General features: G+C 43.3%; 2 protein-coding genes across 3 annotated transcripts in view; one reads left to right on the top strand and one right to left on the bottom strand.

Moving 5' to 3' along the window:
* Window positions 1–26,519, top strand: part of PTER (phosphotriesterase related) — a 98,467-nt gene that overhangs the window by 66,658 nt on the left and 5,290 nt on the right. The window contains exon 5 of one of the 2 annotated variants that reach the window (XM_045874351.2): window positions 4,756–5,273. The exons of the other annotated variant lie outside the window; for it this stretch is intronic. Coding sequence (XP_045730307.1) covers window positions 4,756–4,786 — 31 coding nt within the window. The 3' untranslated portion in view covers window positions 4,787–5,273. Of the gene's footprint in view, window positions 1–4,755; window positions 5,274–26,519 lie in introns of those variants that run through there. 2 annotated transcript variants of the gene reach the window in all.
* C1QL3 (complement C1q like 3) lies at window positions 41–9,458 on the bottom strand. Its single transcript, XM_064592011.1, has 2 exons — window positions 8,527–9,458; window positions 41–2,732 (listed from the first exon to the last, which is right to left on the bottom strand). The coding sequence occupies exons 1-2, from the start codon at window positions 9,112–9,114 to the stop codon at window positions 2,553–2,555; spliced, it is 768 nt and encodes a 255-aa protein (XP_064448081.1). The 5' UTR covers window positions 9,115–9,458; the 3' UTR covers window positions 41–2,552.

Raw genomic sequence — 26,519 nt, 5'->3', positions numbered from 1 at the left:
CAAAATATATTACATAATATAGTTTAATGAATCATTACATTTATAATAACAAAGGCCACAGTTTAATTAATAATATATAATGCAAAAAAAGAGAAATGTTTGCCTTATCTATATTCCCTTTATTTCCTTTACCTTTTGTTTTTCCTTGGGCCTAAACAGAGAAAATAATGCTTAGTTATCTGAAGAAAAGGTCAGATCTATTAGAAATGACATTCTGATTCTAGAGCCTACTCTTCAAAAGGTACCCTGCCCTGATGTTTGGTGTAAATAAAGCCTTTCTGAAACCCATAGAAGATGTGCACTGCTGTTTACAAATTAATTTTTTGGTTGATTCCTCATTATGCTATTTGTTACCTCCCCCCCCAAAAAATCTCCAAACCCTTGCTACCAATTCGTCTTTGATAAGTATATATTGTTAAACAGAAATAAATCCATTGCAACTCCTTTATGAGTTATCCAACATATTAGAAAGGCCAAACAGAATTAGTCACTATCCTTGATGAAAGGGCTAAGTGTTTTTAATCATAAAAATCATGACAGTTACTCAGACCAAGGCATTTAAACCAAGCCAACAGCACCTTCAGATGGGAACACCATGCGACACTCTTTTGGAAAGTTAGGGTCTTCTAAATACAAGATATTTCCGTGGATCAAAGATGATCAAGCTTTCTGTGTATTAGAACACAAAGTACCCAAGAGGAACAAGCCAGGAGAACAAACTAATTCCTTTAAATGAAAAAATGCAAATGTCCTTCACCAGTAAAACAAGCAGATTTTTAAATCCCCATTTTTCAAATCTACTTGTTCAAAGAGTCTTCAAAGGCAACTGAGAGGGGGGACAGATTTTTCATTGTAATAGTGGAAGTTGTCTCATAGTTAGGATCTATCAACATGCATTTTTAATCCTTTTCTTAGATTAAAGAGATGGCTTTTGGCAGTGTATTTTAACCAGAGGGAAATGATTTGCACTACTCTCAGCATCTACTTTCCTGTCAGCTTTAATCCACCTGAGAAAAAAGAAAAAAATGGATAATTCAAATGCATATAATTCATAAACATTGCAAAAGAGAGCCACTTTGTTTCTGCAGTCCTAATATTAACAGTCTGCCACAGAATGCAGTGCAAGTATTGATTGGCATATGGTAATAAAGAAGCCACAGGCTTAATTTAGAGACCTGTGATGTATAGGGCATTTTAACCTAATAAAATTTAATTTTCTGCGTAACTCTTAAAAGAGAAGTCACTTAAATTATCTTGCTATTCCATATACTTTTGTAATCCAAAATATATTTCCAAAATAAGTCAAATAATTTATGCGTGTTTGTATGTATCCAAAATAAGTCAAATAATTTGTGCGTGTTTGTGTGTATATATACACATACTTTTTTTTTAATTAAATTTTTGAGGCTCTACAGCCACTGTGCCTATGGTCTGAAGCCATGTCTATATTATATTTGATTTAACATAGGTGTGTGTGTGTGTGCACACAAATACACGTATATGTAGCAGGTATTTGTATAAAATATATACACTTTGTTGTCTTATTGGTTATATGTGAAATTGTTCATTTTGAAATAACCTCGGGCCACAACTCATAGTAACTATTTGAAGGCCTTACTTAGGGTCCCCTTGGTGACTCATGCAGTAGCTCAAATTAAACCATTGTGCATTGGGTTATGAATAATCTTTTGTTCCAAAGAAGGCAAAAGCCTCAGTCTGATTTAACACCAAAGAATAAATTTCTCTGACTTTCTAAGTAAATCTAAATACATTCTATTGACAAAATGGACACAAGGGGGTTTTCTAAATACCATACATAATTACACATTTTCACACTTAGAGGGTAATCCTATGATACAATTTCGATCTCTACTTTTAAAAGACTATCACCAGAAAAGAGAGAAAAGAAAACTCGTAAGAAAAAGAAAATGTGAAAATGATCATAGGCTTGGGAATTCCCTCAAATCCAGAAAATTCCAGGTTAAGGCTTGAAGTTGAATCATTCCCAGGACTAGCTCTAAAGTTAACAAAAGTACAAGGCAAACAATTTCTTTGGGGACAAGCAGCATTATTTCAATCAGACCTTCTCCTGCAGGGTAAAATCATCCTCCCCACACTATGAATGGACTCCAAGTATCATAATAAGCAGGTGAACTCACAAGAACCAAAGCTGACATATGGATAAAAGCAGCAAGATCACAGTACACCAAAGTATCATATATACTGGAGAAATAATTCAGTGTCTTAGATTTTTCTATAAAAATTTGTGATCTATATAGGACTTCATTCACATGGACACTAACGATAAGGAGGAGTATTTGCTTTGGTGGTAGTGAATAACACATCTGCTTATCTTGCTTTTAATTTTTTTTTTTTTTTTTTTACATAATGTTTCTGAGTATACAGATGTGAGTCAGGTAGCATTTGAATTCCCCACATATACACAATCGAGGTGCCCCGCAACCGGCATCCCCTGGGATCCTTGAGTCACTGACGTTAGCCATCCGAATCCAGTGTCCAAACTCAGAATAATAAGCTTAGTTTCTGCGTTATCAGTCAGCGTAAATAATAAATCCAGAAAACGTGCTGTATTTGTTGTTATTCCCTCCGTGGGCTTTCCCGCCATCTAATTTGATGTACACTTCGTCTCCCGGCTCCAAATGAAGAACAACGCTGTTGCTGGCGTAGTCGTAATTCTGATCAGCGTCCTGGGCGATGGCGCTGGCTCGCACCTGTGTGAAACAAACAAGAATTAGGACCTGTAGGAGCAACTCCCGGGTTGTCCTTGCTGCCATTCACACAGCATCAGAAGCCGCCCTGGGCCGTGGCACAGAACTCGGCATGGGCGTTGGAGCCCCGGGAGGGTATCTTTCTAAGAGTCCCAACCGCGTTGCTGGAAAGGAGGAGCAGAAAGATTGCAAGGTGCTATGGCGAGGGTGGGTCCAGCAGCCTTCTCCTACTGTGTGCGGTAAACAGCGCGCACCACGCTCTCCCCTTCCTAAATCAGCACTTCTTCTCATTCCTTGACTCTCTAGGCCCGATCACTTCTTGAAATGGAAATAAGGGCACTTTTTGTGCATTTCAATTTAAGCCAATTAGCAATATTCTAAGCAGCTGTTTACGAGGACAGGGGTTCAATCCGAACTTCAGCTGGTCCCCACGCTTATTAGAAAATGGAGATCCTTGGCAGTTGAGACTCAGAGAAATAACACGACTCCGGCTCTACTATATAGGGAGAAAAAGAAAAAGAAGAATGCCTTTTGATTTGGGGCTTTCAAAATCTAATCCAGGTAAAGCCTTTTTTTTTTTTTTTTTTTTTTTTTTTGCCAGAAACCCCCGTTTAAAATGTCACCTAAGTTTGCAGGGTTCATTTTGTTATTTGTGCCTTTTTATTACTTACCTGTGATGTGTACACTTAAATAAATTATTTAATTTTGACATGTCTAAAAGTTATAGTAGGAACTAAGCTTTGAGGCCTCTAAAATTTCTAAAATTTTTTAATGATGTGATTGAATACCCTTTTCCCTTTAGGTGATTCTGAAAATGTGTGGTTTGCTTTGAGGATGGAAGTTGCCTATAATCCACTTGTGTTGAGCCTGTGATCTCATTAGTGGGTTGACAGACATTTGCAAACAGTCAATTTACCTATCATTTCAAGTAATATGGACATTCTGTCACATCCTCAACTCAAATTAGGCTTCAGATTCATTTAGCTATATTTTGATTCTGCCTTGGAAAAAAAATTTCAGTAGGCACACTTGTATTTGATTTATCTCAGTAAAACACCTTCTACTCTGTGGCTTGTTCCTATTCCACTATATCGGTATTTCCCCAAATAACATAGCAAGTGATTTAGTGATTTTGTAAACCTGCATTATGTAATAATGCATGGCTTGGGGTACAATATGCTGGATTTTATCACTTGGCAAAATGAGGGAAATGAGACATAAGTCAAGAATTTCCATGCATTTCTTTCAAAACTTAAATGATAGGTTTTCAAATTAAATTTTCATGTGGTATGCTCTCACATTAATGCTGAAATGTTAAAAAAGGAGAAGGCTCTTTGACACTGCTGAACTTGTAAAGTAATTTGAGTAGTATTGTAAAATTTTCTTTCTGGATATCGTATAGCAAAAGGAGAAAGGGGCTTAAAGGATTTAGAATTAATACAGTGAATGCAATGTACCATGCAATTAGGCTCCGAAACCCTGACTCAAATGTATACACCAGTTCAATGAGGTGATCTGTTTGGACCATTAAGTAATAATACAATTTAATGATATAATATTTCCTAGAAATTAATCATAAGTTTGTAGGAGTTGAGTGCTTTGATTCATTAATTTCATCTAGTCATTAATTCCCTGGGGAAAAAAATCTACAAGGAGGATAGCGTTGTTACGACCTCATCTTTTTTTTTTTTTAAACACGTGGACTTTTAATGGGTGAGAAAAATTAGAATACAAATTAGTAATTAGCTATGTCAGTAATATATTAATTAATTAGCAATGCATAAATATGCTTTTCAGCTATTATTAATAAGCAGACACATTTTATTTAGTGCTTTAGGTGTTTAATATATGCTCTATGGGTATTGTGCTGTAACACTGTTTTCTATATAAAGGCATTTGGGAACCAGTACTCATTAAAATCCCTTGATTTAGAGACAATAGTCTTAAATATATATATATAATGCAGTTTTTATTCTACAGGGTATAAGCAGAAAATCATGTAAATGTGACCATTTTTATTCTGTAGGTACGGCCAGAAAAACCTGCAAATGCATTAGTGTGATCCCACAGAAGGCTACCCTTATGGTTTTTCACTTCCTTTGTTGTCTGATTGCTTTTTAATGAAAGTTATTCTCTTAAGATTTTAACCTATACTGTACTACGAGACTTTCCCAATTAAATAACTGCCATACTCCAGTGTACTTTGCATGATTTTAGCATGCCTGCTCACCTGATCCTACTCTAAAGGAATAATGGAACTTGAAATTTCAGGCTCTAGTAATCAGCTTGGTGACTTCCAACAATTCTCCCTTTAAGCCATCAAACTACTGAGGAAGGTAATGCATCCACCTTGGAGACTATTTTCAGGTTCCTAAATGTACACCGATTTCAGCATTTTCTCTGGGACTATGATGCATCCTTTCCTTAGCCCGATATCCCCATTTCTGCCTAAGTGTACTCTACTATCTTTTCATATTATAAGTTAACTATTTAGATCCTGCTTGATCTGTAGTGCGTGTTTCATCGCTTTTAAAAAGATAATATTAATTTGACATTTCGTTAATCTTGCTAATGAATGAATATCAACCCACAAACTGTTGTTTCCAGCATATCTCATGTTCATTGATGCTACTATAATTAACTAATGCATTCTTAGAAAAAAACCGGGTCTTTAATTATTTTATAGTTCTAATCTCAAGCCACTTTTAGCTTTTATTATAGTGGCTTATTATAGTGGTATTACAGTGACTGTATTCACATAGCAATTTTTGAATTCAGGTTTTCTGCTAAAGGCATATGAGCACATTAAAATTATATTTCCTGTCTCTCTGTAAAGCCATCCGAGTCCAACTTTTACCTTTCATATGCACTGTCATGGGCTCTCAACAAATGGTATGATTAAATTTGTGTTGATGGTTTCATGGGGAATATGAGAACTGTGATCCTTTTAGTGGCATGTTTGTGAGAACATAGGAGCTCATGTGGCTTTAGCATTATCTTATTAAGGAGGGTTTATCATTAGAGACAATATTTATGGTAACATTTGCTAATTTAATTAATTGCTACTGATGCTCTCATAATTTCATTTTCATTGTACTTCTGTGGAATCATAAACAAAAGGTTAAGTGGTGCATCAGGTTAATTTACTGGCCTTTGATGTTTCCATCTGTGATCCTGCATTCAACACAAAGCATAAATAAAATGGTTCTCATATGGTTACGGTCCAGAGGCATTCCTCTATCCTAGAGTGAACTGCATTTTTAGTTTAATTTTTGTGCTTCTCAAAACCTCTTAATTCATAGAACATTACACTGACCATGGATCTCTGAGTTTCTGTTTTATGAAAAGAAATTAGGTCTGCTCAGGGGGGGAAACTGCCATTCTAAGAAGTGATCAGAGAAGAACATAACTGAAAATCACTGATAAACTATTTATTTAATATTAATAAAATAAACTTTATAAAATATTTCTCATTTGCAGCTGTCTACAGATCAGACTTTACAAAATAATTCTATTCTAAGGATAAAATTCCTTCACAGTAATATTTTAATAACAATTTTCCAAAATAGTCCATGCTGAAGTTGAAAATATATTGTTTGCTGCTACATATATTTTTCTGAATTACTTGTTGCACACCTTTTGAAGAAGTAACAGCTCAATAATGCCAGTGGAGAGCTTTATACATGATAAGGTCAGCTGGTTTGCCTTATTTTTTTTCCTGATCCTCAGAGAATGTGCATGCTAGGATGATACAAAGGAGCATTCTACTCTCCAAACAATGAAATAATTTTAAAAACAAAATGCACCTAGAACATGTATATAAAATGGTTTTCTTGGAATCAGTTCGATATACCTGGGCTCAGCAGTTGAGATAGCAATCTTTAAACTAATTTATATGTTTCATTCCCTGATTTTTCATGCAATTGAAATTTCCAGATATTTAAAGATGTGTTTTTATTCAGTGGCTGATAAAACTTGAATATTATTCCATCTTAATGAATACCTCTAAAAACAATCCTTCAGCCTGACAGTATTTTCCAGACCTAACCTTTGAGTCAGAAGAGAGCCAATTTGTAAATAAATGGGTGGCCTCATAGCTGTCTGCTAAGGGGCTTTTCATAAACCGTTTTGTAAAGGTGATACGATAGCTCTATCTTGGTACAGTGAGTCATGCCCTTTTTAGCCATTCGCCTATAACTATCTCACTGCTCTGTAAATAATTTTTCTTTATCTTAATATTATTTTTGTGCATAATAACTATCAAACAACCCTGTCAGTGCCTCCTGGTGGCCATTCCCCCCCCACACTTTTTTTTTTTCCCTTTGGTTCTACCTGTACTGTGGGGTTCTTGAGCTATTTACTTCTAAATTCCTTTAGAAATGAGGGGTGGGAGGAGGGGGGAGGGACAGGATTTTTTTTGTCCTTTCTTTCTTATACATTTAGAATATTTGTCTTTCACTTTTTGGAAAACAAAAACAAAAACAAAAAAACTGATACTGAATTGGGTCTTTGGAAGAAATCCTGCCTTAATGCTGCTTAATAGAAACCTGGGCTGTAACTGAGAAGGTCTGAATTCAAGAGGCGGGTGACCTGAGCTGAGTGGCCCTTGTTAAATCTAAGTTGGCCATTCCCCGTGCCACCCAATAGGCAAAATTAAAGCCAGAGAACTCAGCCCAGACTGCAGGCTGCGGGTCGCAAGGCCTCGCCCAGAGCGCCGCTGCTGATTCAGCGCGAGCCTCAGGTCCGATGACACTTTCCGGTAGTTACAAATATTATTTTCGTCTTCTAAGAGATCAGACACACTTTGGTCTTGCAGTGACCGTGAGAGTTTCTCAAGCAAACGGTAAAGTGGCCCCAGCATAAAACTGCAGACCCGTGGCCCTGGTGGCGGAACTGACCAGCCCAGGAGAGCAAGTCCAAGGGGTCATGGCTAATCTGAGGCTAGTGCAGTCAAGGCCAAGACAACTGCCTTGTGAGAAGGCAGGGTTGGAAAGACCCTCACGCAGGCGGCCCAGGGGCCGACTCGGCCTCTCGCCCTCCTAGCCACCTGCCTGTGCGGCCTCCTACTCCAGCCAGTGGAGTCTGGGTTCTGTGTTTGGGTGCGTGTTTTGCTGAGTACACCCATGAGTCTCAACTTTCTCTTTTGTTATCAGCACTCATTACTTTCCCCCCTTCTTCTCCTTGGGCTGAAATCTAAAGCGGGGTCTGTGCCTTGAATTTGACGGTGTGCTTGTTTCCCGGGTCTGGGACGCCGCAGGGGCCTTGCGACCGCGAGTCCCCGGTCCCTCTTCGGCCCTGGACGCGCCACACTTGGACTCGCTCCTTCGGGTCCCTTCTTTCTCCCGCGGGCCCCTTTCTCCCCCGAGTTTGTCACCCTGGCACGCCCATTTCGGGGCTGCCCCAGCCCTCCTATTCCAGGCAAAGCCTGAGAGCGACCCCACGCCGCTGAGGATCCCACAGCCGGGGGTCGCCTCCTGCTCCGGACTCTCTGGTGCACAAGCTGTCCAGGGGACCGAGCTCCCGGCTTCCCTACCTTCGAGGGTCGCGCTCACACTCGCGCGCTCTGAGTGCAGGTCCTAGCTTGGGAACCGCCCTCTCCAGGCCTCCGGGCACCCGCTTTGGCTCAGGACCCCCGCCTCCCCAGGGAGTAACAGCCTCCCCTCAGCTCCGCTCCCGGGAGCCTGGCTGCCTTGCCCTTCCTCCGCGGGCTCCCACCCCCATTTCCGGGGTCTCCTCCCTCTTGCCTGCACCTTCCCGCGCTCCCTCCCCGCCCACCCCGCAGCCTGCCGGCACTCACCTGGTTGTTTTTGCAGAGATCAGCCCACATGCTGGTGCCGTCCCCTCCGCGCATCAGGACGTGGTAGGTGAAGAAGTAGATGCCCGGGATAGAGCAGGTGAACTTGCCCGTGGTGGGATCGTAGTGGTTACCGAGGTTGGTAACCACGTCGTCGAACTTGAGCACCTCGTAGCCTTCGTGCTGCCGCTTGAGGCCGGCGTAGAAGGCGATCTTGGGCACCGTGCTGTAAGTGGCGGCACTGATGGCCCCGGCCGCGTTCAGGCCGGGCGCCCCGGGCGGGCCCGGCAGGCCTTGGCGGCCGGGCTCGCCCTTCTCGCCCGGAGGGCCCACGGGACCCGGCGGCCCGGGCTCACCGGGGGGCCCACGCGGGCCCGCCTTCCCCGGCCTGCCGGCCTCGCCTTTGGGGCCCTGGATGAAGGTGGGCAGGGACTGCATGAGGCCGCGGTCGGGCGTGGCGGCGGTGCTGGGCGCCTTCGTGCCCCCATAGGGGTCGCAGACCATGCGGCAGGTGCCCAGCATCTCGTAGTGCGCCGACGTGCCGGCCGAGCTCACCAGCACCGGGATGAGGATGACCAGCAGCAGCACCATCACCACCCCCAGCGCCCCGGCGGCGATCAGGCGCCTCCTGCTGCCCACCAGCCGGCTCAGCGCGGGGCGATCCTCTTGTCTGCTTTTGGACAAAATTTTGAAGGTTGGGCGGGGACCTCCTCAGAGCCGAAAACAACCCCCTGCGAACCCCAACTCCCCTGGGCGGGCGCGCGCCGACCGCTCCCCGCCGGCTCCCGCTCCTGCTCCCCCTGCTGAAGCTGCGGCTGGGGAGGGAGCTCGGACGCCAAGTGACTTGAGCTGAAGTCCCGGGCTGGGGGTGGGGGCTGGGGGAGGGGTGCGCAGGGCGCCCTCTCGCCTCCCGCGAGCCCCTTCGCACCTGTGGCTGCCGCCGGCGCCGGCGCGGCCACCCGGAGGGCAGAGCCTACCGCCGCCTCTCGTGCTGGCCCGGGCAGCTCACACTTTTATGCAGCCGCTGCCTGCGATCGACTTTTCCGTTTTTGCCGACTGCGCCAGTTCGCACCAACTTTCCGTCTGAAGTTGCCTTTTTCTGCCTCCTTCTTTTCTTCTTTCGCTTGCTCCGTTCGCCCTTCCACTGCCTTTCTCCCCCTCCTTTGCCACCACCACAACTCTAATAGACGCGCACCCCCAACGACCTGCGCTGGCCGCGCGAGCTCGGGCCAGCCGCCCCCCGGATGCGCGGAGCCGCGGCGGCGGGCACGGTCAGCTCGGCGAGGCTCCGGGCTGGAGCGGAGGAGCTAGTGAGCAGCGGCGAGCGCCTCGCGGCCGGGAGCGGAGCGAGAGAGACACTGAACGCAGAATTCTGCCTGGGTACCACCTGCCAGGAGAAGAGGAGGCTGACAAACGCGCGCCGGAGCAATTTATAGGCACCCAAGGCACAGAGGAAGGGGAGCCGCTTTGGCATCTCACTGTAGCATCTGCTCTGCTCATCCCACTCAGAGAGAGTTTGGCATTACTCTGACAATGTGGGATTTTTTTTCCCCCCAGCCTCTCTTTTTTTTTTTTTTCCCCTCTGCACATGGATGAACAGTGAGATCGTGAATACTCCCTTGCTGAACCCAGGTGATGGCAGCGGTCTCGCTGGACATACCTGGGGGGAGGGAGACAGATGTGCAACAGCCTTGGGCACTCCAAGGTCACACCTAAGCCCTCTATTTCCCCAGGGCCGGCAGCGCCAGTTGGAGGGTGGAGGTGAAGGTTGAAAAGAGGGTGGCTCTGCCGACAGTATTTCTCTGCTGGCTCACCCACAATCAACCGGTGCTTCAGGTGTTTTTCGAAATGCCACTTTTAACATCAGAAGGGCCCTTTAGAATTTTCCAGATGGGTTTTTTTTTTAACCTTATGGTTTTCCTAGCCAGCCTTCTAAAATGAAGATGTTACCCAGAGAACAGTAAGGTGCATTGAAAAGCCAAAGGACATTTTGAATGATTATGAATGAACAGGCCCACCACATAATGGGGGGGGGGGTTCTTTTAACAAATGCTGCAGATGGTGAGTATATACTCAGTCCTCTACTGATTACTGTTCTAGCTATCTATCTGGAGTTAGTGCCATTGGACCCGAAGTTGCATTTACTTGCACTACATGAATGAGAAATAATCACTTGTTAAAATGTCTTTAAAAGTCTTAAGACAAACCAAGAAGCCTTTACAAAAGTACTGGGGCAAGATCTTTTCCTAAGATATGCAAAGTGTCCTCTAGGCTTCACAGCACATTTCCCGCATGTACATTGAAGCATGGGGCAAAAAGGGGGAAAAAAAAAAAAACATGAGAAAGAAGAGCCCCATTTGCAGTGGGAGAGCAGGAGAAGGAGAAGCCTGGTTTGGTAATATTAATGTAAAAAACCCCAGAGTAGATATTAGGCAAGTTATCTCACTAACAAATACATAAGACACACAAGAACAGCTTTAAATAAACAAGTGGAATTGATTTGTAAATCATACTTTTGCATTCAGGAGCAATGGATGTCAATCAAACGCGGATGACATTTGCTTGTCAATACGGGGATGATGGCTGGGAAGATGGTGACTTATTACATCAGGGTGAGAATCTGAAATGAGAAGCAAGAACAAATAAGACTACAGCAAGCAAACAATAACATCCCCGGGTGACGATCCGAGGCCTGGGATCCTGTGTGGGGCCTCCACAGCACAAGCATTTCCTTGTCTGTTCATTCTGCCTAACTTCCAGGCCATGCCAATTTAGTTCTTTCTTTCCTTCTTCTCTGTTTCAAAACGAAATAAGGTCAAATGAGCTGGCAGAAGAAAACCAAGATTTACTGATTCGTTTAAGAGAAATGTCAGCAGTTCTTTTAGGTCTTTCCAGGTAGAAGCAAGAGTGAGGCCCAGGTCTCCGTATTTTCTCTCCCTCTGGCTGCAACTGGACGAGAATCCTCCCCACTCCTCAAACCTTTACCTTTTAGGGTAGTGGTTTCAGAAATGTGTGTCTATGTCTTGGTTCACAGGAGGTACCTTATTTGCCTCTGTTTGAGCGGCAGACACATAGAAAGTTCTCCCCCGGCCACAATACCTATTTTCCTAACACACCATGTGGGTTGCTTCTCCAAAGTCACCTTTCTTTTGGGGGACAAAATAGTAAAGGATGGGAACGGCCGTGAATGTTAATGTATTAATCAAACTCTTTTCCAATGCACCAAGTTATCAAAATTCATAAGACCTCCTCATTGCTAACGAGAGTCCAGTGGGGGATAAAAGGGGCATTTTTAAAAGGTAGAGTTGACTAAATAAATTCTCATTGAAAACCTCAAGATATACTTCCATTGAAGACTGCTCATCTTAACAGAGGAAGCCAGTGAGGATACCATGAAATGGTAGAGCCGGAATGAATGCTAGAAAGCTCTTCCGTACCTGCTCACTTTCGCGGACGGTAAGTGTGAGACACAGCTCTGAGCAGGAGAAAGGCCGCCCAGTGTGTGTCCTGTTACCCTCTCCTCTACACTGCAATCTCAGAGCTCTGGGACCGGCCCTAGTAATGGAGGCGTTTCTCTTTCCACCATCTCTAATGCCAAAGCACAGCTTGGTTTTGCAAGCGAGGGCACCAACATCTTAAAGGTCTGCTGAGATTTGGAAAAGTGCTCTGTCGGCATCATGCACGATGCAGGCAACACTTCCCAGGTCACATGGCTGACCCGTTTTTCCACTGAGTGCATAAACCCGGGTGGCGCATGGACAGTTGGCTGTTGAGTGAAGTCAGTTTACATTATCGATCTCCCTTTTCTCTAAAGGTGTCCCACCACGTGCTTTGGGAGAAATTTTTGTTGTTGTTCAGGGATGACTGGGTAGTAGATGAACTAACGGCTGGTGGCTGCCACTTTCCACTGCTTGAATTTCTCAGAAGGTTCTCTGGAAAGTTACTCACGCTTCAGCCCTTATTCTGACAGTTTGAATAAGCCATCTGATATGGCATATTACTCATCATCTCTATATGTATATAATAATAGAAAATGTGTCAATTAAAAAAAAATATTTGATTCTCTTCAGCCCTCATCAGAGAAGCAAGTTTTCTCTCAAAGTTGATATTAATCTTGGAAGCAAGCCCTGGGATCTAATTTTCCCAATCGTGTCTCGAGAAAACACAAGGCTCTATGTTCCCATTTCCTTCGGCACCTGGGCCTTCGTGACCATTCAGATCATAAAGTCCAATACAGAAACCCGGGATCTGGGTTGGATTATGACCCAGTAATTTTTATCTCCCTGCCTCATTTCTGTCTCTTTCGGAGAACCGTGCAGATCCGAAGCCACACGACTCCCACGCAGACCCGCACCGCCATCCATTAATCTTTATTGAGCGCCCACTGACAGCACAGCCTTACACTGGGCTCTTACTAGGCAAACAAATCTTTAGTCATGAGAATGATTTCCAAATCCAGCAGTACTTAACCAGAAATAGCATTTATAAGAGGAAAATAACATGAGTTAACAGACCCAAGGACTATCTACAGAAATAGAGATAAAAAGAGTAAAAAAAAAAAAAAAAAATCAGACTGGGATCAGCTATTTACTTTTGGTTCCTGGATCTCTAAATTATATTTCAGAACATACACACCTTTGACTGAAGAGTTATAGATTTCTAGCCAGAAAGGGTCTCCCTGGAGTAATGGAGGGAAGTAGTATATCCTTATGGCTTTGGAATCAGATGGGTCTTAATTTGGATCCTGGTTTCCTCATTTAGTTGCTATGAAAGTTACTTAACCTCCCTGAGGCTTAATTCCCTTTTCTCTAAAACGGGAATAACACGAATACCTAACACTAATGTTGTGAAGACTGAGTGAGTTAATGCATACAATTATAATGATACCCAACTCAAAACCAGAGCCCAATAAATGTCAATTTCCATGTTCATTTGTTGTAGGACTGCTGAGTAGAGCGTGGGCATATGGGCTGGATGGTCGAACACAGGCTTAGTAGTAGTAAAGGAAGCTAAAGGGTCAGACTTAAGACAAATGACATCAAATTGATACTAAATGTCATAGATTTAGACAAAATTAGAACACCCAAGTTCTCCAGGAGAGTTGCCTGTGTGTACTATTGTATAATATAAAACAAAGTAAGACAAAACTAACACAAGGATCACTTCACCCTTCTCCAAAGTAAGAGAAAAAAAAAAGTTTTATAGCAAGGTAATTTTAATTCACTGCAGTTTGACAGACCAAGATTTTGGATTTACAACCTAGTAGGAAGCATTAAAATGTGTTTTCCCCTGCTCTGGGAAGTTCCCCAAGTCAACAAGTTGCAAGTGTATTTAAAAATCATTGATAGTTACTCAGGAACTATTCCTGCGGATGATGATCCTCAAGAAAAAGTGAACATACAAGAGAGGGCTGCTTTGAGTTAGCCAGAAGAGCAATCACTCTGAAGGACACCTAAGTCATAACCACATACAGTAGGGAATTTTCAACGAAAAACTCCATGGAAGATAGTGAGTTGGAAAGTTAGCTTGGCAAGTCTATTGTCAGAAAATTATTGAATAGCCAGAAGGAGAGATGGTAATCAGCACTTTACCTAAGGCTTGGTTACAACGTATGGCTTTAAGTTGGTCTCAAATTCTTGCCATATCAATCAAGACAAGGATGGAATCTCTAGGATGGATATGATATTTTATACTTGCTTTCCATGGGTGGAATGTTCAGTCCCTAAGACCCTATTTGATGTAGAACTGAAGGAAAAGTTACCAAGAACGAAGTCTAAGGGGGTCAGCCAGTCTTCCCAAGGGACGGTCATGATACCTCAGCCATACAAGGAAGATGGGTGAATTCAAGAAACTAAACACAGCTGCCATTAGACCATAGGGAATTTCAGGCAGAAAATACATCATAGGAACACAGCTATGCATCACACAGACCGACCAGGCAGGCAGCGGTAAAAACTGGTGTAGTCTTATTGTTTTGTTTCTTTCGTTTTGTTTTAAAATTCTAAAGCATCATGAATCCTGAGAGGACTTACAGAGAACAACCGACAGAGCCAGATCTTGCCAAGAGCAGCTGATCTTCTAGAATATCCCACAATCTGGCTCTGAGAGAAAGTGGGCTGGAGTTGATATGAATATCAAGGGAAGGTGCATTGGCCCCACTCCTACATGAGTGTGACCCCAGAGCAACTCACCTTTAATATGAACAATCTGTCCTGTGAATAAATACTGCATTCCTTGGGTATTTGTATGTGAATAGACATAACAGCTTTTCCCTAATTCAGGCAACCTCTTGGGAAAAGTCTTAAACCGTATAAAAATAGGTACAATTTGAAACCATAATCCTAAAAATAAATTGCCGAGGTAGTTTAGATCTGTAATAAGCTGGAGGGGAAAAAAATGAGGGAGTTGTATGTTGAATATAAGTAGTTGTATATTTCAGTGTTTCCAACTGAAAGTAGTTGTAACCATTCATAATTTATTTTTTTAAAGATTTATTTACTTGAGAGATAGAGACAGTGAGTGAGCATGTGTGGGGAGGGGCAGAGGGAAAGGGAGAGAATGACAAGCAGACTCCCCCCATGAGCGTGGAGCCCAATGTGGGGCTCAATCTCAGGACCCCAAGATCATGACCTGAGCCAAAATCAAGAGTCGGTTGCTTAACTGGCTGAGCCTCCCAGGCGCCCTGTACCAATTCATAACTTTATTAATTACTTTATCTTTGGCTCTGGAAAGTGGAAAAAGCCAGTAAAAGCTGGTGCTACGTAGTACGTAGATGAGGGTTTGGTGTGTTTTTCTTTTGCCCGGAGAGTCCAAGATACAAGGAGCAATCTTCCCACTCATCAATATCTGCAAAGGTTCTCTGGCTTCACTCAGGCTTCTAAGACTCATCAGCACATGGAAATATTCCGAACGTGAACTGCTCCATAGATGCTTATCATTCTGGGTCTTTTAGCCTTTTATTGTCTGCTGCTGTCTTGTTTGGACTATTCCAGCAGGCTAGCAACTTCACAGGGGCAGGAGCAGAGGCAAAACGGTTCATTTTATTACCAATGGCTGCTTTTGCAAAAGAAAGTTCAAAACTGTTTGCTAAATTGAGGCTTCCCTGAGCATGTCTATTATGCGGTAGCTCCCATCATGCATTTATAGATGTATGTGTATATATCTGCCATCACATACAGATGATCTCTTTACATTTACTCCTCAGGGTTTGATTTTGCGGGTGGGCAGAAGGTCTCAGGAGTTGGATAATGAGAGCCAGAAGTGGACTACCCACGATGGATTCTCTTAGTGAAAGCCCCATAACATGATTCCAGCACCCCAGTACACATGAACATTTGTTCTAGCATTACACAGACCACTGAAAGGCCCTCTTTGCTCATTTCCCCCAGGGCTGAGGGTGGCATGGGCTTTTTTTTTTTTTTTTACAGAAGGCCTTGAATAGAAAAAAGAAAAAAAGGAGCTAATGAAAAGGAATTTTAGGCATGTGGTTCTCAGATATAATCATGCATTAGGTCTAAACTACATAATTAACTTTTCCTTCAGAAATTCAGAACAAGCTCAGAGGGCCCTAATGTAATGTTTGTTTGTTTGTTTGTTTTTAATATTTTATTTATTTATTTGAGAGAGAGAGAGCACATGAGAGGGGGGAGGGTCAGAGGGAGAAGCAGACTCCCCGCCGAGCAGGGAGCCCGATGCGGGACTCGATCCCGGGACTCCAGGATCATGACCTGAGCTGAAGGCAGCCGCTTAACCAACTGAGCCACCCAGGCGCCCCCCCCCCTTTTTTTTAAAGATTTTATTTATTTGAGACAGAGAGAACGAGAGAGAGCGCACATGAGAGGGGGGAGGGTCAGAGGGAGAAGCAGACTCCCTGCTGAGCAGGGAGCCCGACGCGGGACTCGATCCCGGGACTCCAGGATCATGACCTGAGCCGAAGGCAGCCACTTAACCGACTGAGCCACCCAGGCGCCCCCTAATGTAATGTTTTATCCAGTGTTTGACTGTACTAGTTAGAATGAATTCTCTGGATAAGTCACTTCTATTATCTTCTCATTAATGTGTTCAATGTAATTCAATTGAACGGAGTTAAAACCCACAAGAACTGGGCTCCGCTGTCCATTTCCTCCTCCTGAAGCCTCTCCCATCACCAGCCAGCCTCACGCTCGCATCTGCAGTGATCTGCCTTCAGCACCTGCTCAGTGCGTCCCCACTGCCCGGAAACAGTAACTTCCTCATCGTTCGCATGGCAGGAAAGTCCAACTACTTAAGCTCGGAGTGCCAGGCTCTTCAGAAATTGCCACAAGGCCTCTTTGCCTTCCCAGCCTTGATTTTCATACCTGGCCCCCTCGTTATCCATTCTCTGGTTATTGGTTCATCACACCAGAAGTGGTCATTAATCTCGCAGGAAGTGGTCTTGTCATTTCCCACTTTGTCCTTGTCTTCTCTTCTACCCTGGCCACCAAGTTCCTCCCTCTCCTCTTTCCTCCTCCCGGTATTATCCCTTTTTCAAACTCCCTGCCCCCCAGCTCCAAGGCCACCTCCTCCTTCATCCCTCCCCCTACTGGCTCCCACCCCGCATCCCCTCACTTGCCCCCTGCCTCTCTGGTGCCTCCAGAGCCTTGGCATGTCCTTCTCTCACTGTGCTTCCCTCCCGCTGCTTTGTTGGGGGGTGGGGTAGAACTGTCCCCTCTCTTGTGACTGAGAGGAATGCCAGGACTTTCCATCTTTAGGCCCTACCCCACCCACAGGCCCTAAAGACATATTGACTGGGGGTTAAATGGGTTGTTTGTCGATTGGAATTGTTAAATTGGGATTGGACAGCATAGCTTTCAAAAGAACTTTGTAAGATTTAAGAAATCTGGATGTAGTGAATAAGACTGTACTGGAAATTAGATATTTCTAAGGACCAGACTTCTGTAAAAGACACAAAACCCTTCCACTGCCAAAAATATTAGATTAAGAACCAGATTAGTATCAAATCTTGATAAAAGAAGGGAAAAAAGAGCTGAGAAATAACCTGTACAAGAATCAGAGTTAGAAATGGATTAGGGCTGGGGCACCTGGGTGGCTCAGTCAGTTAAGGGTCTGACTCTTGATTTCGGCTCAGGTCCTGATCTCAGGGTCCTGAGATCTAGCCTGGCATCTAGCTCTGTGCTCAGTGGGGAGTCTGTTTCTCTCTCTCTCTCTCTCTCTCTCTCGCCCTCTGCTCATTCCCCACCCCCACACCCCCCACAAATAAATAAATAAATAAATCTTTAAAAAAAATGCACTGGGGCCTTAGATGTCATACCTAATATGTGTTCATCTCCCAGAAGGGATACTTGCAGACCTGGTTCTAATAGTTGAAACCAGCGATTAGATTTGTTTACTGTATTTTCAAAATGCCTCATACCATGCTCCCCGTGGTGGGGAGCAGAAATTCACCTGTGATTACTGAAAAAGAACATGAATTCCTCAGGGATTCTGGCCCAAGAGGATGGCCATATGAAGCACCCAAACTATAGGTCCCAGTGGATCTCCTCTGGGGTTCTTCCCTTCATTTCTTTAGGATTCATGGGAAGGTTTCTGCCTATCCTCTAACTACCGTCAAGAAATGGGGGTGCCTGGGTGGCTCAGTCGTTAAGCGTCTGCCTTCAGGTCAGGTCACGGTCCCAGGGTCCTGGGATTGAGCCCCGCATTGGGCTCCCTGCTCAGCGGGAAGCCTGCTTCTCCCTCTCCCACTCCCCCTGCTTGTGTTCCCTCTCTTGCTGTGTCTCTCTGTCAAATAAATAAAATCTTAAAAAAAAAAATAGAAATGGAGGCCATATATTTCTTCTAAAATACAGAATGATCACTTTAATTCTTTTAAACTTCACTGAGTTCCAAAGAAGTATTTGACATTTCTAACAAGAAAAACACAAAATAGCTCCTGAAAAATCAAAACAAGAGAACTACAGCAAGGTGACAGAAAGAAAGGCTGGGGACTAGGGAGAAAGAATTGCACAGAAGTGTTTCATCAAGGATGGTGACTGCTATATAGAAAATAGAATACTTCTGGGTTCCCCAACAGCCAAGGCAAAAAGGGAAACATCGTGGGTTATCTTCATTTTATGATTTATTAAGAGAAGCAATTCAACATTCAGGAGAATGAGATTTTTTTTATTATCAAATTCTAAGCGTTTATTGAGAGGTATGAAACTGTATCATGAATAACAGTCAAAGACAGCTTCCCAGAAAATGAAGAAATGTTCCCCAGTGAGAAACAGAAGCAGCCCAAATCTAATTCAGCTTACCAACCCTAGTACATCTTGAAATTCATTCAAAGAAAGCTGACATGCTGAACAAGCAGCAAACGGTACTCCCAGAAAATACACAATTAGCAAGAGCAGAATGAATAGGAGGAAGAGCAGAGGGTGCAGTTTAAACCAGAAGGGGTGACGACTCATTTTCAAATAAAAATCAGAAGTCTAGTAAATGCTATCATCAGAGTGACGAAGCTCGGAGGAAAACAAATGCAAATAAATTCCACATTTCTGTTTCTTTTTAGTATGTAATTTGAGGAGATCAAATGTGACTAGCTACAGAAAAAAAGAAAAGAGGTTAAACCATTTGGCAGATCTGTTCCCAAGGCATGCCTACAATATTTTGACCCGTGAATTACTACAGATATGAAAGCGTTACTACTTATATTATAAAAACACAACCGTGAGCAGATAGGGAGTTAACTAAATCACACCTAAGTGTTCAATTTTGAAAACAAAATGATTGCATATACTGTCTGATAACAATATTCATAAACACCAGGAACTAGTCATATAAAAGACTGCCAACCCTATGCACCCCTGTGAACTGCAAGCGTGAACTACTTACCGCAAATACAAAAATCACTTTTCTCCCTTCGTGTTGAATTGGTTACTTATAATTAATAAGAGTATTTATGTCAACCCTAGCAATTCCTTAATGAAGCCTGTACTAAGCCATTGGATATTTACTCACAATCTCTAAAATACAGATGCGTGTATGCAAGGTAACAGCACCTCAGTACTCCCGACACAGATGATGAATTTTCTGAAGATTTTTGAGCATGCAGAATAGTAGGAATTTTAATGGTTTTCAGCTCCTCTTAGATCTACACGCAGATATAGAAATATGTATTGTGAAATGCAAATGAACTTGAAATGGGTTCAGTGGATGGTAATGCCATCCCCATGAGGGGCGAATTCATACCCAGGACCAGAAACCACTCAAAAGGTAACAGTCTCCCATCAGCAAAAGATAAAAGGCACACTGCTCTTACAAAGCGATAAACAGTACATAATACAAAGGGGGGAAATAAATACTCTTTCATGACACAAAAGGGAACGGAGCCAGGGAGATAAAAAATGGAAGAATAAATATAGGTGGTTTAAACTAGTAAGGGGGAATCTGAATGAGAGAGGAAAATGACTTGCTGATTTTCTTTCTTTGAGGGTGTTACAGACTGGCTTTCTCTGAATAACTCAAGCTTCAAATAGGGCAGCACGTTTTAGTTCAGCGTTTACGGTTCATCATGGTCACGGACAGATTTTGAAGCAATGTGAGCCTATCTAAAGAACTGGAATCCCTTTGAAATGACAATTACGCTATTATCAGTGCAATTGTAAATAAACAATAGGGAGGAAAGAGAGGAACATTGAAGAATCACCATACAGGTGTCTGCCATTTCCTCTGACCAACTCCAAATCCATGGACGTCCTTACGGCTCTGGTGGCATGATAAACCGTGCTCCTTCATATTCATCAGGACTTGATGGATGTGCGCTGCGAACGGATAGCTGGGAGTAGAGCAACTCCAAATTAAAATCTTCACTGTTTTGTTGGCCTGGAGATTCATTTTTTGCTGTCATCCACTCAATATACTCCTCCCTTTGTTTTCTGATTATTAATTTTGGAATCATTAGTGATTTAATTTTTTATCCACAACTGCAATTATTTTGATGATTCATTTGTGTAATATTTTTTAATTGAAAGTAAGAGACAGTTCAATCTCAACTGAGTTCTCTGAAATGAAGTGGCCTCTTTATGGTAGACAGCGTATTTTAAAGGGACTTGAAGTCTTTGTGTGGAATTTAACTGCAATCATAGAGCTCAGTGTCACAGGATGATTGAGGCATATGTACGCTGACTTAAATAAAATGTACAAGATTCAAGTTGGAAAACTCTTTTTGGGTAAACTATTCATGAAAGTGGAAAATTACAGGATTTTCCTAACAGAAGTGTGGGCTTCGGCAAGATGTCATTATAGTTGATCTTGGCAATCAGAACTGGTTAAAGTAAATGAGGTGGTTGCTTGGGAAGGGAGGGCCGTAGGTCTGAGGGTTTCTTGTATATTTTGTATAATTTGTCATAGTGATGAAGCAGCAAAAGAATAAAAATATTTATTAAGGTTGGGAAAGGATGGGGCAAAGAATTCAGTGAAACTAGCCTCCTGATCAGTTCCCAGATTATTCAGCTTTGTATAGAACAGGTTCCTATTGGGGGATGAGATATATTTTTAACAAAACATACCTTATTCCCTTTTATTTCTCCCATAGCATCTATATCAGCACCTGTGCACCAAGCAAGCCCTCAGTAAATATTTGTCAAAATAGGTAAAGGAACCCAACATGCTTGCTGCTTTCATCCTACAAAAAGTAAAGATGGAAGCATACACAAGGCTTACTGTGCAGTGGAAGGTTCTGGATCAACCACTAAAGAGATATTTCATTTATCCGTAACAGTGCCCTGATCGAGGTGGTAGCTTCACTCACAGTGACTCCTTATTCTTTGGTACCATCGAGAAGACATCAGGGTGGACGTCATGTGGCCATTTTGTCCTTTAGCGCCCTGTTGCCGTATCTTTCTCAGTTTCATCTGGCCGAGTAGACTCGTGTCTCAAAATGGGCCACTCAGCTTCTCTTTCCTGATTCTTGAGATACAGCATAGAAAAACGTAGAAATTGATAGCTCCGTAGAGGAAAGGCCCACAAAAGCCTACTGTCCAAGTCCTTGGAGCTGCTCTTGGTTCTTTCAACTGTCCTTCTGGTCCTGTGGGATATTTGGTATTTCCCAGTAAGACCCACCACCACCTTCCTATCCCATTTTTTAAACCTTATTCTACCAATAGTGGGTTTATGTTGCTTACACTGGAGAGAACCTTAATAAATACAACAGGTTGGGCTTTAAGGAAAGGTTAAGCTTTCTTCTATACCAGTGCTGTCCAGTACAACATTCTGTGATAAAAGAGATGTTCTATCTACGTGCTGTCTGATAGGGTGGTCGCTAGTTACATGTGGCTACTGAACACTTGAAATGTGGCTGGTGCTGGAGAAACTGAATTTTTAATTGTATTTTATTTTAATTGAGTTAAGTTTAAATAACCACAGGTGACTAGTGGCTAGGTATTGGATGAGGCAGCATGATGAGGATGATGGAACCTTTTCCTCTGTTGATGGATAGAACCGGAGAAACTGGACTTAAAGTGAAGTAAGGAGGCTAAGCATTGGCTGTAAGCAAAACATGAGAAAAAGATGATGAAGGAAGGTTTCTGGAACTCTAAGGCATGCTCAGAAGTGGCCATCAGAACAGAATGATGGATAAGGCTGCTGTAGCAAAGTACCACAGACTGGGGCGCTTAAACAACAGAAATTTTTTGCCTCACTGTTCTGGAGGCTGGAAGTCCAAGATGAACGTGTTGGCAAGATGGTTTCTTCTGAGGCCTCTCTTTTTGGCTTATAGATAGATGGCTGTCTTCTTGCTGTATCCTCACATGGTCTTCCCTCATGCGCCTGTCTGTTTCCTAATCTCTTTCTCATAAGGACATTAGTCATATTGCTTTAGGGTCCACCCCAATGACCTCATTTTACCTTAATTACCTCTTTAAATACCCTGTCTCCAAAGACCACCATATTCTGAGGTAGTTGGGAGTTAGACTTTAAAGTACAAATTTTGGGAGGACACAGTCCTACCCGTACCTAATGGTCTTGGTGTGGACATGGCTGAGAGACAAAGGCGTGATGAAAATCCCAGCTGCTCGCCTGGCCAGGAGCTAGCCATCCCTTGAGCCTGGAGACCTGCTCAGCATTTCCAATCCAAGTTTGACTGCATTTTCTGCATTTTAATTGCAGCAGCAGATGAACTATGGATATGGGCATAACTCTACTCCAGGTAACCATTTCCAGGGAGTTTAATGAGTATGACTTATTTCATGTAACTCACAATTTGAATGCTGATTTTGACTCAGTAGATTCTTCCTTTAAAATGATCCCCCGGCCTCCAGCCGGTCCCACTTCTCATTCATTCTACTTACTGAGTTTAGATTCTTCTTCCCAAGAGACCATGTTCATTGTTCCTACTGTTTCCCGGAATCTTCAAAGGACTCTCAGCCTAGTTGTTTCAAGATAAATCCCAAATTCCTAACCTCAAGCTAAGTGTAATTTATCACCTCACTACACCCTGCGGATGACTCTGATTTCTAGTACTCCTACAAAAGCTCCCCTGAGTCCCCCCAGATTTCCTCACTTCATGCTGACATATCTCATACACACTCCATGCCCAACCCCTTGGCTCTGTTACCCCACCTGGAATGTCTTCAAAGGCCTTAATATTCATTAAAATAAAACTTGTATTCAAATTTTACATCTTTATTAATGTCTTCCCTGTCTAAAACAGTGTTCTATCCATCAAAACTCTCTAACCCTGCTTTGATTTTCCTGATGGTGCTATAAGGCGCCTAGGTGTGTCTCCTCACCCCAAGTCCATATGCTGAAGTCCTAACCAGGGCTCAGTCTCAGGACCTCAGAACATGACTGTATTTGGAGATAGGATCTTTATAGATGTGATTCAGTTGAAATGAGGTCACTCAGGTGGGCCCTAGCCAAATGTGACTGGTGTCCTTATAAGAGATTAAGACAGAGTAAAGACCAAGTGAAGACACAGAGAGAAGTCAGCCATCTGCAAGGCCAGGAGAGAAGCCTGGGATCGATCCTACCCTCACGGCTCTCAGAAGAAACCAGCCTCGCCAACACCTTGATCTCAGATTTCCAGCCTCTAGAACTGTCAGACAATTAACTTGTTTTCAAAGCCACTTGGACTGTGGTACTTCAAAATGACAGCCCTAGCAGACCCACACAGGTGTATACACCATCACCTTTTGTTGTTGTTGTTGTTGTCGTCGATTTCTCCCCACTAGAAAGTCAAGTTCATAAGGGCAGAAACTTAATTTTGTTCACTGCTATATCTCCGTATCTAGAGCAGCGCCTAGTGTATAGTAGGTGTTTAATACATGGAGTTTGGAATACCAGGCCATGTGCTTGGCTCCACCCATCTCTGCCTAATTCTGTGGTTTAGCAAAGAAAGCCCGTTTAACTGCGATAAAACACTGCCTCCCCCAACCCAGCCTTTATTGGTAATAAAGGCGGCACTTGGGTCTCTTCTGGCTTTATATTATTTCTCAGTGGGTTTAGAATTTGGACAAGGAGGGGGCAGCGAGTTACTAGTACCCTCGCTCCCTAATGACCCGCAGTATCTCGTACATGGCAGGTACCCAGTAAATATTTCATCCCCAAATGTCCTATTTGCATGTTGCCCGACAATTTCCATATGTGCATCTTTCACTTCCCGGCTTCTAGAGGGCAGGAGTTGTCTTCAATGGCAGCAAGTCTGCGCTTTTGGAGGGGTGGCTCCATAAATCGTTAATGGATGGATGATGATCCTGCACACACTGCGGGGCTCTGCGGAACATCAGTGCAGCTCCCAGCAACTCCCCTTCGCTCTTTCTCTCACTTCCCCAGCTTTCATTTCACTTCCACTATGTACAGAACACAGAGGTGAAAGTCAGTGTGTCCTGTGAGTCTCCCTCCTCCGCCGCTTGGCCACAGATGGACACGGTGCCACTAACATGACTTCTCCCAGGAACATGGATTGAGACTGAGACTCAAAGACAGACTCCGCTGGCTGCAGCACTTATATTTTGTATACTTAGGTGACAGAAGGAGGGTGACTGGTGCTCTTGTGGCCCAGAGAAGGAAAGGCAGTTCACACAGAAAGTGAAGGAGTGTGTAGTCCCGGAGAGAAAAGCCACGACAGGGAGCCCTGAGGGCTTTCCAGGAGCTTCCTAAAGCCAGCTTCCATTTCCGCCCTTCATTTCCATGGCACCTCTGTGTCCCCTGTCATCAATGCCCCCTTGTTTGCTTCAGCTGGTTTGAGTTTGTTTCTGTTGTTTGCAAAACAAAACACACAAAGAAAATGAAACAAATAAAAAAAAAAACCCAAACCATGAACTCATTCACGCCTGGGACCGTTTTTGGAAAGAAAGAGGGGTCTTTCCCTTCAGGAAAAGAGGCATAAACATCCCTGGCCATATTTCTACCTTTCAAATCTCCCACTGAAGCCCATTTACTTTGGGGTAAGTGAGGAGCTGTCACTGGCTAACATACCTCGTTGGACCGCATTTCTTTGCAATTCTTTCCAAATAGAAGAAAGTACACCTGTACTCCAAAATCTACCAGGAACACTCAGTGTTTTTAAATCTCTCTTCTTCTAAATTGCCTCATCAATTCTCGCTGCTTTCAGGATCACCTTTCTCAACTATCCCAGCTGAGATTAACTCAGGTGGTTACCCTAACAGTTCCAAGATGTGAAATCTTAAATGCTAAACAAAGATCTTTGTGGGAAGAAGGGCGTTCTTTCTTTTTTCTTTGTTTCCCCCTTGTGTTTACAGCTATGCTGTTCAAGAGAAAAAGGTGAGGGAGGAGGGGATCCTTGCATATGAAATGAAATCCAGATCTGGCGGAAAGGACCCAATTGTTGGAATCATCTTCAAGGATCACACTCATCTTCATTTGTATCTTATTGATAACCAGTTAGGAGGCTGCTGCAATTGATCAGGTCAGAGGGCAGCTTCGGCCAGGTGGCCTCAGAGGAAATGGGAATAAGTGCTCGGGGAGGACTCAGTGAGAACAAGACCCCGGGAGCAGAAAAGGAACAAACAGATCACAGACACAGAAATAAAACCTAACAAACAAGGATAAAATAAATGCAGGGGGATGGGACAGTGCTCTGTGGGCTCCCGTAGGTGAAGCAGTCAGGAAGGACTTCCCTGAGGAGGTAACCTGTAAACTGAGAGCCGGAAAACCAGGGAAGGAAAAAAGAATCCAGGCTGAGGAAACACTAAGCAAAAGCCCCTCCAATGTGAACCAGATTGACATTCTCTAGAACCATAAGGAAGGTCACTGTGGCTGGAACAGAGTGAAGCCAGGGGCAGGGGAGGTCAGAGATGCAGAAAGGGGGCAGCTCCTCATAGTATCTGGTAATGTGCAGCCATTTGAGGGGTCTTTTATTTTAATGTTTATATAGGATTTGTCCTTAAAAAAAAAAAAAATCAGTAGCCTTTTTTTTTTTCTAGAGCGGTTTTCGGTTTACCGAAACATAGAGCACAAAGCACAGAGTTCCTCCGTAGCCCCCACCCCCACCACATACAGTTTCTCCTATAATTAACATCTTTGCATTAGTGTGGTGCATTTGCTACCAACTATTAACTAAAGTCCACAGTTTACTTTAGGGTTCACTCTTTCATTCAAGGGGCCTCAACGTAGGCAGGGGAATGGAATGGACACGGTCTGATTTACAATTCTGGAAGACTCAGCTTCACAAAGCTGTTGTTTTGGTTGAATTTTTTCTTTCCCCCAAATTCCTATGTTGAAATTCTAGCCCCTAGTGCCTCAGAAGGTGACTGTATTGGAGACAGTCTTTAAAGGGGCGGTTAAGGTAAAATGAGGTCATCAGGGTGGGTGCTAATGCAATGTAACTACTGTAGTATCCTTATAAGAAGAGGAGATTAGGATACGGACACACACAGAGGGGAGACCATGTGAGGACACAGGGAGGAGACGGCCGTCTGCAAGCCAAGGAGAGAGGCCTCAGAAGAAACAATCCTGCCCATACCGTGAGCTTGGACTTCCAGCCTCTAGAATGGTGACACGATAAATTTCTGTTGTTGAAG

This window comes from Mirounga angustirostris, unplaced genomic scaffold, assembly GCF_029215605.1.
Source record: "Mirounga angustirostris isolate CCGP_5_RB_7025 unplaced genomic scaffold, mMirAng1.0.hap1 SCAF_5, whole genome shotgun sequence".
Classification (NCBI taxonomy): domain Eukaryota; kingdom Metazoa; phylum Chordata; class Mammalia; order Carnivora; family Phocidae; genus Mirounga; species Mirounga angustirostris.
The sequence above is the reverse complement of the archived record's forward strand: the minus strand, read 5'-3'. Positions and strand labels throughout refer to the sequence as shown.

What these genes read in the sequence shown, in the direction of transcription:
- C1QL3 (XM_064592011.1), bottom strand. Translation starts at nt 9,114, where the DNA reads ATGGTGCTGCTGCTGGTCATCCTCATCCCGGTGCTGGTGAGCTCGGCC. An exon ending in ATCTCTGCAAAAACAACCAG is followed by an intron (nt 2,733 to 8,526) that starts GTGAGTGCCGGC and finishes TGTTTCACACAG; the next exon opens with GTGCGAGCCAGCGCCATCGC.